This window comes from Delphinus delphis, chromosome 15 (genome assembly GCF_949987515.2).
Source record: "Delphinus delphis chromosome 15, mDelDel1.2, whole genome shotgun sequence".
Classification (NCBI taxonomy): Eukaryota; Metazoa; Chordata; class Mammalia; order Artiodactyla; family Delphinidae; genus Delphinus; species Delphinus delphis.
In genome coordinates, this window is record NC_082697.1 from 29,810,913 (window position 1) to 29,823,251 (window position 12,339).

At 53.9% G+C, this 12,339-nt stretch overlaps 1 protein-coding gene across 1 annotated transcript; it reads right to left on the reverse strand.

Moving 5' to 3' along the window:
- Positions 1 to 8,030: 8,030 nt before the first annotated feature.
- Positions 8,031 to 11,982, reverse strand: GFRA4 (GDNF family receptor alpha 4). The gene is made up of 6 exons (XM_060032870.1): positions 11,937 to 11,982; positions 9,603 to 9,948; positions 9,394 to 9,503; positions 9,165 to 9,299; positions 8,349 to 8,440; positions 8,031 to 8,181 (listed from the first exon to the last, which is right to left on the reverse strand). The coding sequence occupies exons 1-6, from the start codon at positions 11,980 to 11,982 to the stop codon at positions 8,101 to 8,103; spliced, it is 810 nt and encodes a 269-aa protein (XP_059888853.1). The 3' UTR covers positions 8,031 to 8,100.
- Between the last annotated feature and the right edge of the window lie 357 nt (positions 11,983 to 12,339).

The following is a 12,339-nucleotide window of genomic DNA, read 5'->3' on the forward strand; positions in this document are numbered from 1 at the left end:
GCTAAACCTCAGGTATGCTGATAGGTTTAGTCCTCCATGGCCACAGCGTTGTCCTTGGTCTTGAATTTTTTTTTTTTTTTTTTTTTTTTTTTTTTTTTTTTTTTTTTTTTTTTGCGGTACGCGGGCCTCTCACTGTTGGGGCCTCTCCCGTTGCGGAGCACAGGCTCCGGACGCGCAGGCTCCGCGGCCGTGGCTCACGGGCTTAGCCGCTCCGCGGCATGTGGGATCTTCCCGGACCGGGGCACGAACCCGCGTCCCCTGCATCGGCAGGCGGACGCTCAACCACTGCGCCACCAGGGAAGCCCCTTGGTCTTGAATTTTGATGAAGTTATATGTCCATTCACAGAGTCTTGTCTGTAGGCCTTCTGCGTGCCCAGCCCCACGTTATGTGGCTCCTGCCCTCAGAACAGGGTCAGAACAGTGCATTTCAGCGCCCTGGTACAGAGTGCAAAAGGTCTAGAAGGATAAGATCGGCATAAAGTAAGTTGAGAAAGTCCAGAAGAAGCACAAGGAAGGGCTGTGGTTCATACAGGGGAGGGTGGGTGAGGCACCAGGTCCAGCCCAGGAGGCTGGAGGAGGCCTGCCTACCAGAGCTTGGGCCTCGGCCAGGGTGGGAAAGAACTGAACTAGAGGCCACTGCCAGGTTGGGGAGGACCTTGAAACTGTTCCGGGGAGGGTTGTGGGAGCCATCAAGTGTCTCTGGCTAGAAACCTGTGATTGAGTGATACTGGGGCAGTTTGCTACAGCATCAACAGCATCGCCCAGCCCCCTTGCAGTTAGGTTGGGGCCATAAACTGGGCTTTAGCCAAGAAATGTTGGAAGAAGTGATATATTCAAGTTCCAAACTTTGCACAAACACCATGCTCCCACATGGGACTCCCTGGAGGTCACGTGTTAAAGACACTGGAGATAATAAGGGTTCAAGTCACCACTTAAAGGCAAACCACCTGACCAGCAAGAGCTGTGTGCTGGCCTGTGCGTCTGAAAAGCAAACTTTACCGACCCACTGAGATTTGGCATTTTGGCAGCTTTTATTACTCTTATTAATACACAAACTGGCACCTTGAAGTACAAGGCAACTATAACCAAAGCCTAAGGTATGTGGCGTTGGCTTAGTTAGTGGTGAGGCGGCAGCAATGAGAAAACAGACACAGCAGGCAGAACAGCTGGGGATCCCTGTCAGGTGGTGGCAAAACATCTGGTATGGCTATGGTGTGGATAGCTTGTTAAAGCAAACTACTTTTTTGCTGTGTTTACTGAGTTTTTTTGTTCAAGGGGAAGAAGCTGGAAGAAAAACAGAATGTGGTATGTGTTGATTGTTACTTGGCAAGACAGAGTTGAGTTCCAGAAAAAAATTAGCCAGTTTACAAGCAGAAGTGAAGGGGGTGGAGAATCCTGAAATCCAGAGTTGTGAAGTGTTGGAAAAGCCAAGTAGTCTTGCTTCCAGTCTCCAAACAGTAAGACATGCTTATGAGCAAAAAAAGGCCCAGGGAGACAGTGACTTGGCCTCCGAGTAAGAATCACATAGAGGGTGTGGTCTTCCTGCTTGAGCCTCATAACCTTAAGGCCATCATCTTGAGGGGGAGTCATGTGGATAAGCAGAGAAATAAAGCGAACCTGAGAACTGTGCCCAGGAAAGAACCAGGAATGCTGTCATTGACCCTGGGCCTGCCTGGTAAATAAATAAAAAGCGTAGGTCTCTGAGGGAATTATGTTGCCAAGAAAACCATTAGCTTGACCATAAAAAAATGAGAACAGCCAACCCTGTGACTATCGAGAGTCTTAATTAGAACCACCCACAGGCGGGAGATGGTTGTGAAAGCTGTGCAAGGCAGGCCCACCACCCAGTGCCACCTCAGATGTGGCCAGAGAGCAGATTTGGGCCTGGTCGGGAACCTCCCCCACCTCGAGGCAGGGCCTGGCAGGATTTCAAAGTCCCTGTAGGCCAGTGATTGCAGTGTGTCGGCCATCCTCCTCCTGCCCATCCGGCCGCTGTGTGTCGGCCAGGCACTGTTTGGAGTCCAGGGACTTAACAGTGAACAATGCGGACCAAATCCCTGTCCTGGTGCAGTCTACAATCTAGCAGGAGAGACAAAAATAAAGACAAGGCCAGGTAATAATTTCTGTGAATCAAGGATGGGGTAGGGGTTGGGGTAGACAGTGCTGGGGGGTGTGCTGGGGGGGCTGGGGAAGGCTCTTGTGGTAAGGTGACAGTGGGGTAGAGCTCACTGAAGGAGGGAGCTGGCACATGGACACCTGGGACAAGAGTACTCCAAGTAGAGGGAGCAGCAGGTACAGAGGCCCTGAAGAGGCAGCGTGCCTGCTGGGTGTGCGCAGCAGCAAGGCATGGGGGCTGTGGGGGCAAAATGGGTCCAAGAGCAGTGGTAGGAGTTGGGGCCAGCCAGGTCCTGCAGGAAAGTAGTTCTCAGCGGTACAGAGCTTCCCCTAGGGGACATCTTGGAAAGACGAGGGGCAATTTGATTATTGCATTCAGAGGGGCACCACTATGATTTAGTTGGTGGGCCTGAAAAATTCTGTCACCAACTGCAATGTCACTCCTAGTATCTGAGTCCCCAACCCCACACATCTCTGTGGGTTGCATCTGAACAGACATACACCTTGCAGCCCTGTATTACTAGCTGTGTGACATGCCTGGCAAGGATTCTCTTGCATCCTGTGTCCCCAACCTGAGGAAGGGACTAGACTAGATGATGCTGATGACTGTATGAAGCATGTTGCACAGGGAGCTGGGGATCCACCCTGGCTGCTGGGGCCCGTTTCCATACGCTGTAGGTCTTTCCTCCTCATTTGTGTAATCCTAGTCCCTGGAGGGCTCAGGTTCTGAGGTTTTGTACATGTTTTATCTTCTTGTGCATATACTCATCTTGATTTTCCTCTGTATCTTCTGCCTTGGACTGGAGGCTCCTTCGGGTGTGGGGTGACATGTCCCCGGCAGGACAGCTTCCCAAGACATCCTTCAACCCAGGCCTTCCCAGGCCTGCAACCCAACAAGGCAGGGCCACATATCTGCCTCCTTTCACATGCAAGCCAAGCTTACTGGCAAGTTGCCATCCAGCTGGGGACCTCTCCTGAAGCCCTGCATAGCCCCTTCCCTCCTGCCTCTCTGGAAATTTCACCCACCAGTGTCCACAATTCCTGTAAAGATAAGCCAGTTCTGTGAGTTTGGCCGCACCTGACTCAGTTGGGGTGGGTGGAGAGAGGAGGGGGGCAGTGCTTCGTACCAACCTTGCACCTTAGACAACAGGCTCCAAGCCAGAGCCGGCATTCATGAACCATGAAGTTTCCACTCATAAATCCATGGATGCTTCCAGCACCTGCCCTTCTGCCTGTCCCATCCCTAGCCACCTGCCAGCTAGAGGCTCAGTGTTGACAACAGCTAACAGAGACCCAGCCACGGGGATGAGGCCAGGGCCAGAACTACAGTTTCCCAGAATGCATGTGAAAGAGTGATAGCAAGCAGGCTACCTGGCAGGACACAGAGGCCAATACTCAGATGTGGAGCAAGGCAGGACCCTTTCATGGTTGTGGGGGCCACTGGACTCAGCTTTGAGGTGTTTGGCCAGACTTTACACGTTACGAGTCAGGACCGTTTTACATGGAAGCGACAGAAACCAAACTCAGACCACCTTAGACAACTCCATTAGTTTCCCGAGGCTGCTGTGACAAATTACCCAACCTTGGTGGCTTTAAATGACGGAAATTTATTCTCACAGCTCTAAAGGCCAAAAGTCCAAAATCATGGTGTAAGCAGAGCTGCGCTCCCCCCAGAGCAGAAGCTCTAGGTGAGAATCCATTCCTGGCCTCTTCTAGCTTCGGTGGCTGCCCACATTCCTTGGCTTGTGACCACATCACTCCTGTCTCTGCCTGTGTCTTCACAGCACCCTCTCTTCTGTATGTCTATCTAATCTCCCCCTGCCTCTCTTTAACAAAGATGCACAAGACTGCATTTACAGCTCCCTCTGATAATCCAAGATAAGTGCCTCCTCTCAAGATCCTTAATTCAATCACATCTTTTGCCATAGAAGGTAATATTCACTCTTTTGCCTACAAATAAGGTAACATCCACAGGTTCCAGGGATTAGGGTAAGGACAAATCTTTGGAGCCACCATTCAGCCCATTACAGCAACAAAACCCTACAAAAGTCAACTGTCCCAGAGGTGGCAAGACGATGGCCTCTGCTTGTCACAGGGCCTTGTCCCTTCTTTTGGCTTCTATCTCCAGAGTTGGCTAGGTCCATGCCCCAGACAGCCTCAAGCCTCCCACAAGAAATGTTCACTCTGGGAAAAAAAACCAGAAAGCCAGGCTGACACGGGGGCCCTGTGACCTTTCATTTTCCCCCTGCACCCAACAAGGAAGCCTATTTTCCTTGCACGTTGTCTGATGTTAGAGGCTCCATTTGATTAAACCCCATGCCTGAGCTGGAGAGAAGTACTGAAGGAAGACAGCCAGCTGCTATGGAACAACTTTGCTATTTTCCATTACGTCCCACTCACTTTTATCTTCCCAATCTTTTGAAAGGCATATGCCTATATTTCACTCTATCTGAGTAAAAAATGGAAGTAGTAGAGTTTAACACACTCTCACATAAAGCACATAACTTAGCATTGTGTGCTTGGGCTACCACACAGTGGTGGTAAACAGGGTAAGGCAATGCTTTCACTTGACCACACACCCCCGCCCCCCCCACTCTGCTCCAGGTGTCCATTCCCACACAGGTGTAGGTGGCTGAGAACATTCCTCCTTTGTGAAGTGGGAACAGGTTAGACTCTGAGCTTCGCTCTGTCCAACACCCCTCCTTTTTCCACTGGAAAACTGTCCTTCCCATTCCATGTGATCTTGGTGGGCTGACATCACTCTCCAGGCCACAAATCCTTGGAAAGAGAAGCGCCTTTCTCTGCTGAAGAGTGCTACAGGAGAGACTGTAGATATGGGGCTGCTGGTAGCATCCTTGCCTACCCTGTGGTGAGAGCCTATCTGGCCTCAGAGGGGAACACAGACCAGCAGGGGTAACATCATTTGAACCCCTGGAGACAGCTGTACCTGAAGCCCAAATTGCTCAGATGCCCAAGCCAGTTTGATCTGTTTGGTTCCAATCAGGAGAGCACTGGCTGAACCTGGAGGCTGGTTGACAGCTGCCCCGTGCAGTGTCTGTGGGTTTGGTATGAGTTGTTAACTACAGTCTCAGAGCCAGTGGCTCTTTTTCTGGTCAGGGCAGCCCCAGGCCTGGGCTTCGGCGTGGTCTGTACCTAACCCCTGTGGCTTAGGTCGGGTTCTCCAGAAGTGAAGCCCAAGACAGGGATTCTCAGACCATGATTTATTGGAGGGAGTGCCCTCAGGGGAACCTCTAAGTGAGGAAAGCAGGAGTGGGCAGGGGAAGGAGCTGAAGTAGGATGTGGTCTCAGCTGGGATCCAGCCTCAGCCTGATCCCAGAGGGAACTCTGAAGCATGACCGGCACACATAACTATCCCCCGAGGCACGCAGGCCAAGCCTCTGAACTCCTGCCTCAGTCAGTCACTGGCCACCTCTGGGAGCAGAGTGTAACCTTATAGGCACTTCTTCTAGAAAAGGGGTCAGCTGTGAGCTGTGTTAGCAGCCAACATCCCCAGCAGCTTGTGGATGGGTTGCACTAGCCCAGAGAGTTCTGAGCAAGGCACCAAAAGCCTCCACTTCAACCTGTCTTGTGATCCTGTTACAGCAAAATTAAAAATGTTTTACCTCTCCTGAGAACAAGGAAAATAAAGGGAACAGTGAAGAGGCTAGAGAAGAAACATAACCTGGCCTGAAAGAGTTAATCACTCCTAGTTTTATTTTAACTGTTACTAATCTGTAGTGTGTAACTAGATTTGTACTTCACAAAGCTAACCTATTTTTTTTTTTTTGGCTGTGTTGGGTCTTCGTTGCTGCGAGCAGGGGTTGCTCTTCGTTGCCATGTGCGGGCTTCGCACTGTGGTGGCTTCTCTTGTTGCGGAGCACGGGCTCTAGGCGCACAGGCTTCAGTAGTTGTGGCATACGAGGTCAGTAGTTGTGGCACACGGGCTCAGTAGCTGTGGCTCGCAGGCTCTAGAGTACAGACTCAGTAGTTGTGGCGCACAGGCTTAGTTGTTCCACAGCATGTGCGATCTTCCTGGACCAGGGCTCGAACCCGTGTCCCCTGCATTGGCAGGCAGATTCTTAGCCACTGCACCACCAGGAAAGTCCTAACCTATCACTCTTTAACACTATGTGAATTACATCCTGCACTCCCTTGTAGCAAATCACCCCTTGTAGCTGTCTGCATTTCAGAAAGGAGGTCACAGGCTGATAACCCAGAGACTAATAGACCCAATTACTGGGTTGCCTGACGCCAGCAGTGGCTGTTTTGAAATAGTGCAAGAAGAAGAATGCAAGAACTTCAGTATTTTGATCCTTATCACTCACTTCAGGACTGTGAACTCCCCCTATAAGAATCCCTGTAATTCCCCAAGGAAGGTGGGGCACAGTTCTTGAGGCACTAGCCTACTGTGTCTTCCCTTTGCCTGGCAAAGAAAAAGCCTCTCTATTTCTTATCTTCCAAATCTCTGTCTCCATATTTCTATTCAGCATCGGTGCATAGGGAGACAAGGTTTGGCAACAGTCCCTGCCAAATCTCAACCAAGTTTGAGAAGGAGCAGTCCAGAGACACGTTAACTCATCAGGAGTCCCCAAGCTTTTGAGGAAGGCTTAGTACCTTGCCCCCATTGTTCTGCCCTCTCCGCCCAAAACTCCTCCACAGAACTGCAATTTAACACGATGCCCTTGGCATTCTCTGGGTCCACACTGGCCACAGTGTTTATAAAAAGCTTTATGATAAATTTCCCTCAGCTCAAGGAAAGAATTTGACGCTCCACGTGGACAGAAACATAAATTATGCAGAAATCAAAAAACAAAACCACCATCTTTCAAGTGTCTATCAGGGCGAGGCTCTGTGTGCACGGAGGTAGGGCTTCCCTAAGTGAGAACAGCAGGTGATCCCGGGGCTCCCAGGAACACCATAAGTGGAAGTGTGTCAATCAGGGCCTATGTTTGGCTGCAAATAACAGACACCTGGGGAGAAACTGGCTTAAACAAATTAGGGGTATAATTTTTCTCACATAATAAAGTCCAGAGGAAGGTAGACGGGCTGGTGAGCCACAATGTCATATGGTTCCACTTTCAAGATGGTGCCCATGCTCCCAGGCATTGCCTCCAAGTTTTGGGCAAAAAAAGGGGAGGGTTGAGGCCAGAGGCTAAAGGGCCCAGTCAGCAAGTCTACTCCTTTTTAAAGAGCTCTCCGGGATGCCTTATCTGTGAATTTCACTCACTGGCCAGAAATGTGTCACATGAACACCCCCTAACTGCAAGGGAGGCTGGGACATGTACTGTGTTTATCTGATTACTAGCAGAGAATGAAAGAATAAACAAAAGCAACCAAAGTCCCTGCCACTAGGACCTGAGAGGTGATTCAGTTCAGCATCCACAGGTGAGAAGATGATGCCTGGAGAGGTTCTGAGGCCACCCAAGTTCTTGGAGGCCAGCAGAGGCACACCCTGTGGCTGACCTTGGTCTCCAGCCTCCCAGGACACAGATCACATGAAAGCAAGGCCAGTCTCAGTGCACATGGATTTATTGAGTTATGGATGCCATTCCTAGTGCCAGGTTGAACCACTGGGAAGATGGCCATATGACCAGTGCAATGTAGGGAACTGGATTCTCACTCTAGGTGGTGTCCCACAAGCAGCATATCGTGGACAGGAAACACTCTGACAACGTTAGTTATGGGGTGCAGGTGGCTATCATGATGGGTGGTGCCTAACTGGGAGGATGCCATGACGGCTGGAGTAGTAAAGGGAGTTTTGCCTACAAGTCTGTTCAGAGGGAGTTTTGCCTACAAGTCTGTTTAAGTCTACCCTTAAAGCATGATAAAAGTGTCCAGACCTGCAAAGGGCAGTAAGGCAAGAGCACTGGGGCCAGCTTGGGAGGTAAGCCAGTCCCTTTTCAGTGGGGCAGTAGGTCACCAATGAGGCCCAGTATCCCAGGCAGGGTGGGACAGTTGGCTGTTGTCCAAGGTCTGCTGTTCTCATCAGAGCAGGGGCTGGAGAACCAGAACAGGGAGCACGGAGAGCATGGAGCTCCCCTCCAGGGACGCATCTGCAGAGGACACCTTGGCAGATGAGAGCAGAGTATGAACTTGGGCAAAAGCCTGGCTCTGCTCTCTGCCACCCCCACTATCCCAGGCCATTCACGCCTCCATCTAGGCCCAACTGGCATGGAAGGGTGGAAAGAGGCAGTGCAGGAGCTGCCACCTCACCATCCCCTCCCTGAACCTACCTGTAGGAGGCTGTGCTCAGGGTCCTGGTGGGGGTCCAGCTGGTCGTGTAGGACTGAGGGCCACCCACCGTCAAAGGCCTGTATGGCTCTATCTATGGAGGGAGGGGTGCAGGATGGGCTTGGCTGAGAAACCCTAGCACAGGGCCCAGCTCCTGAAGGACAAACTGAGACCCTTGGCATCCTGCGTGGGCCCTCCCCAGATAGAAATGGGAAGATAGGACGTCCGCAAGGCTTTTGGAATGGAAGGTGCTGGGCGAGGAATAACAAAATAAAAACAATTGTGTTAAGAGTGCCTTACATACTGTAGTCTTCTATCCTCACAGGAGCCTGACAATTATCATCCCCATTTTACAGATGGACACAAAAAGGCTTAGAGGAATTTAACTCTCAGCTAAGTAAGTGGCAGAGTCAGCCTTCAAACCCAGGCCCTCTAACTCCCAAAGTGGTCAGCGAACCACCCAGCTACTCAGACCCGAAAGGCAAGATCTTTAATGGGGGGAGTTGGCTATGCGTGGCGGAAGCAGGAATCTCGCCTTGTTCCATTCCAGGGCCTCGGAAACTTGTTTTAACCGCCCCCACTTCCTGCCCGCAGGGGCACCAGCCTAGACTACGCTAGGATTCTACTTTGGTCTGTGACTTGGTCTCCGGAACCAGCCGGGCGCAGATTGCCCAAGGGGCAAGACGACAGCAGAGGGGGTAAGTGGGCCTACAAGGCTGCCTCTGGGGGCCTCAGTTTCCTCAGCGCCAGCTAGGCAGCTTGGGAGGGGGCAGAAAGCCCCGACTGGACTCCCTTCCCGCCCCGCCCGGGCCCCTCACCCAAGCAGCGGTTCCTTGTGAAGAGCCCCCGGAAGACTTCGCACTCCTCGCGCCGGTTTCCGCTAGCTCCGCAGTCGCACCAGGGTGCCACGCGCGCGCTAGCGTTGTCCACGTAGTTGGGGGTGACGGCGGTGCCTGCCGAGACCCCGAAAGCAGGATAATCGGCCCACCCGGATAGAGGCATTCCCAGGAGAGCCCCCGCCCCAGCAGGGATCTGGGCGGTGCATACCCACGAGGCCGGCGTAGGCGCGCAGGCAGCTGGGGATCTGGTCTCGAAGGCAGCCGTCCAGGTTGCTGGGGGCAGGCGCGCAGGAAGCCTGGAAGGCCAAGAGGCGGGGCCTGCGCGGGGCGGTCCGAAGGCGGTGAGTGGGAGGTAAGTGGGACCCGCCCCCCACCCGCCAGCCCCGCCCCCTCCCTGTACTCCACCTCCTCCAGCACCTGCAGACCCGGCTGTGCTCGCAGGCGTCTAAGGGCGCGAGGCAGGAGGGCGGGGCCGGTTCAGGACCCGAGAAGGCGCAGGAGGGCATGAAGGTCTGGCGCCGGCGCTCGGCACATGCGGGGCCGCCGCACGGGCAGAAGAGCAGCGCGTGGGTAAGCTCGGGCGGCCCGCGGGCGAAGAAGCGGCGCAGGGCGCGGCGGCAGCGGGCGCGGGGGCAGCTCCCCGGCGCGGCCCGACCCAGGCACTGCACCACGTATGCGGTGCGCAACCGCTGGCATCGCGCATCCGCGGTGCACGCGTCGGCCGCGTCCACGCATCGGTTCGGTGCGACAGCGCTCGGTGACCCTGGTGGAGCGGCGGGCAGGCTGTGGTTGTTGACGTTCCTTACACACACACACTTCACCTCCGCCTCCCAGTCAGGGCCTCCGAAGATGCGGGGTGCTCAAAACTCGAGGTGGGCAGAATGTGACCCGAATGCGTGAGCGACTGGTACTGACTGACCTTCCGTTGTGGAGCTGGGCAGTGGCGGGGTCAGGGATTTCCTGCAGCACGTCTGGGGTGGATGGGGCGCGTCGAGGCTGGGCCTGGCCTCCCGCAGAAGCTGAGGCCCACCCTCCGCAGGCACCACCCCTCGCCCATCCAAAGAGGGGTCCATGAGATTCCTCTCATTCTCCTGGGCCCCATCTGACACGGAAAACAGCAAGGCTTCTGGGACCTGACTCATGGAGACTTATCAGAAATGGTGCTGAGGACAGTGGCCGCTCCTCTTCTGCTCTGACATGCCGGGACGCCTGACCTTTCTTCCTTTCCTCTCCTTCCCCCTCCCCCTTGGAGACCCTTTGAGTGGCCTGTAGGTTTCAGGTTCTCCTTTCTTCTTGACCTTCTCTTGTGCCTCCTCCTGCCCCCTGCCTCTGCGTCTTCCCCCTCCATCCTCTTCTGATGCTCCCTCCTCACCGATCTAACTGTTGCTGCCCCATCTGGATGGACTCTGGTTTCCTCCTGGGCTCTCCACTCTCCACTAGCCAGATAAAAAGATTCCCCACTAGGGCTCTGGGCACTGGAGCAATTTAGGCCTGGCTGCCAGGGTGTGGATTCAAGAGAAGTCCCAGATGGCAGGCCACAGGGCTCTGTCCTTAGCCACAGGGCACTCCACTGGGGGCAGAGAGTGTGCCTGGCACAGCCCAGTCACACACCAGGGGTCTGTTGGGCAGAGGGTGAGCTTTATCCAGAAGTGCTATGGGCCACATCTAAATCCAGCCAAGCTAGGGTCTTTGGAGGTCAGAACTTGGCAGCCCCTTCCTAGGACCTCAGTCACAAAACGAGGCTACCCCCGCCCCTCGGTGCTCTCAGCCTCCAGGAACCTTGCTTAGGTGAGAAGCCTCTGGCACCAAAGTTTGAGGGAAGTTTCGCAACCTGGTTCAACACCCATCTCGCTGTGTGTGTGTGTGTGTGTGTGTGTGTGTGTGTGTGTGTGTGTCTGTGTCTGGCACTGGCCATCTCTTTTGGGTGGCTGTGGAGGAAGGTGGAATAGACACTGAGGGCTTGGAATAGGTCTGTAAGTGGACGGGATGGACAGGAGAGGGGGAAGCCTTTCCTTTCTCTCTCCTTTCCTCCCCTCCAGTCTCCTTCCCTCCCTTCCAGGACTCCAGAGCAGCAGGCAAACTTTGCCCTTCTCTCCCAGCCAAGCCCTCACATCCCCAGGCCGCAGCCACACACAGCAGCACCTAGTGTCTCCTGAGATCTTGGTTCCACTTCTGTTCCTTTGCTTACCTGTTTCCCTCCACCAGGAGCACCCTTACTTCATGTTCACCCTCAAAACAGCACATCTCAGCTCCAAAGTCTCCTCTGCCTTGAAGGTTTGCCAGATTCCTTTCTCCTCAACCTACACCACCTGGTAAAGTGACCCCTCCCTCCATGATGACCCAGGTGAGGAAGGGGTAGTCCAAGCAGGTGGAACAGCAGATGCATGGCATGGAGACACTGAAGATGCAGGGCAAGGTATCAATGTGAAGCTGCAAGACTGAAGGTGGAGGGCTGGGGCTGGGGGAAGGGTAATAGAGGCGGGAGAGCAGGCAATAGGAAAAAGAAAGTTTCTGGGGCAGAGCTACCAAGGCGAGACTTGGGAGACTTAGGAGGCCGTGGCTCTGTGGGACCCAAAAGCTGGAGGCGGGGTGCTGTGTCCCCACACCTCGAGCACAGGTGTCTCATTGGTGCCCCTTCCTGCATTTCAGCTTTTCCTAGAATCACCTTCTTGCCTTGTGCTTGAGGAGGGAAGAGGATCAGGGACAGAGAAGCCGAGGTTCAGAGGTCTCGGGGAGGAGGCAGGCACTCACCTAGAAGCAGTAGCAGCAGCAATGGGGGTGCCAAGCAGCTGGCCATGCTGGGCAGCAAACAGAGGAGAGGACGACGAGAGGCAGAGCCCCAGTCAGACAGGTGCCTCCTTCCCAGCTCCCCTGAGCCATAACGAGATGGAAACCCAAGTGTCTGTGCTGACGTGCTCTTCTGGGGGGGGAGGAGCCTTTGCATCAGGAATGACTCCCCGCCCCCAATGAGTCCCCACCCAGGCTGCGCCTTCACGCAGATCTGGGAGCCACTGAATCCAGTGCCAGAATGTGCCTAGATGGATCCCACCACACCCCCCAACACACATACAGCAACGCCCACACAACAACCCAAGGAGACCTTGTCTCTCCCACGCTAAACCATTAACTCTATGAAACAACACTGTTCTTTTCC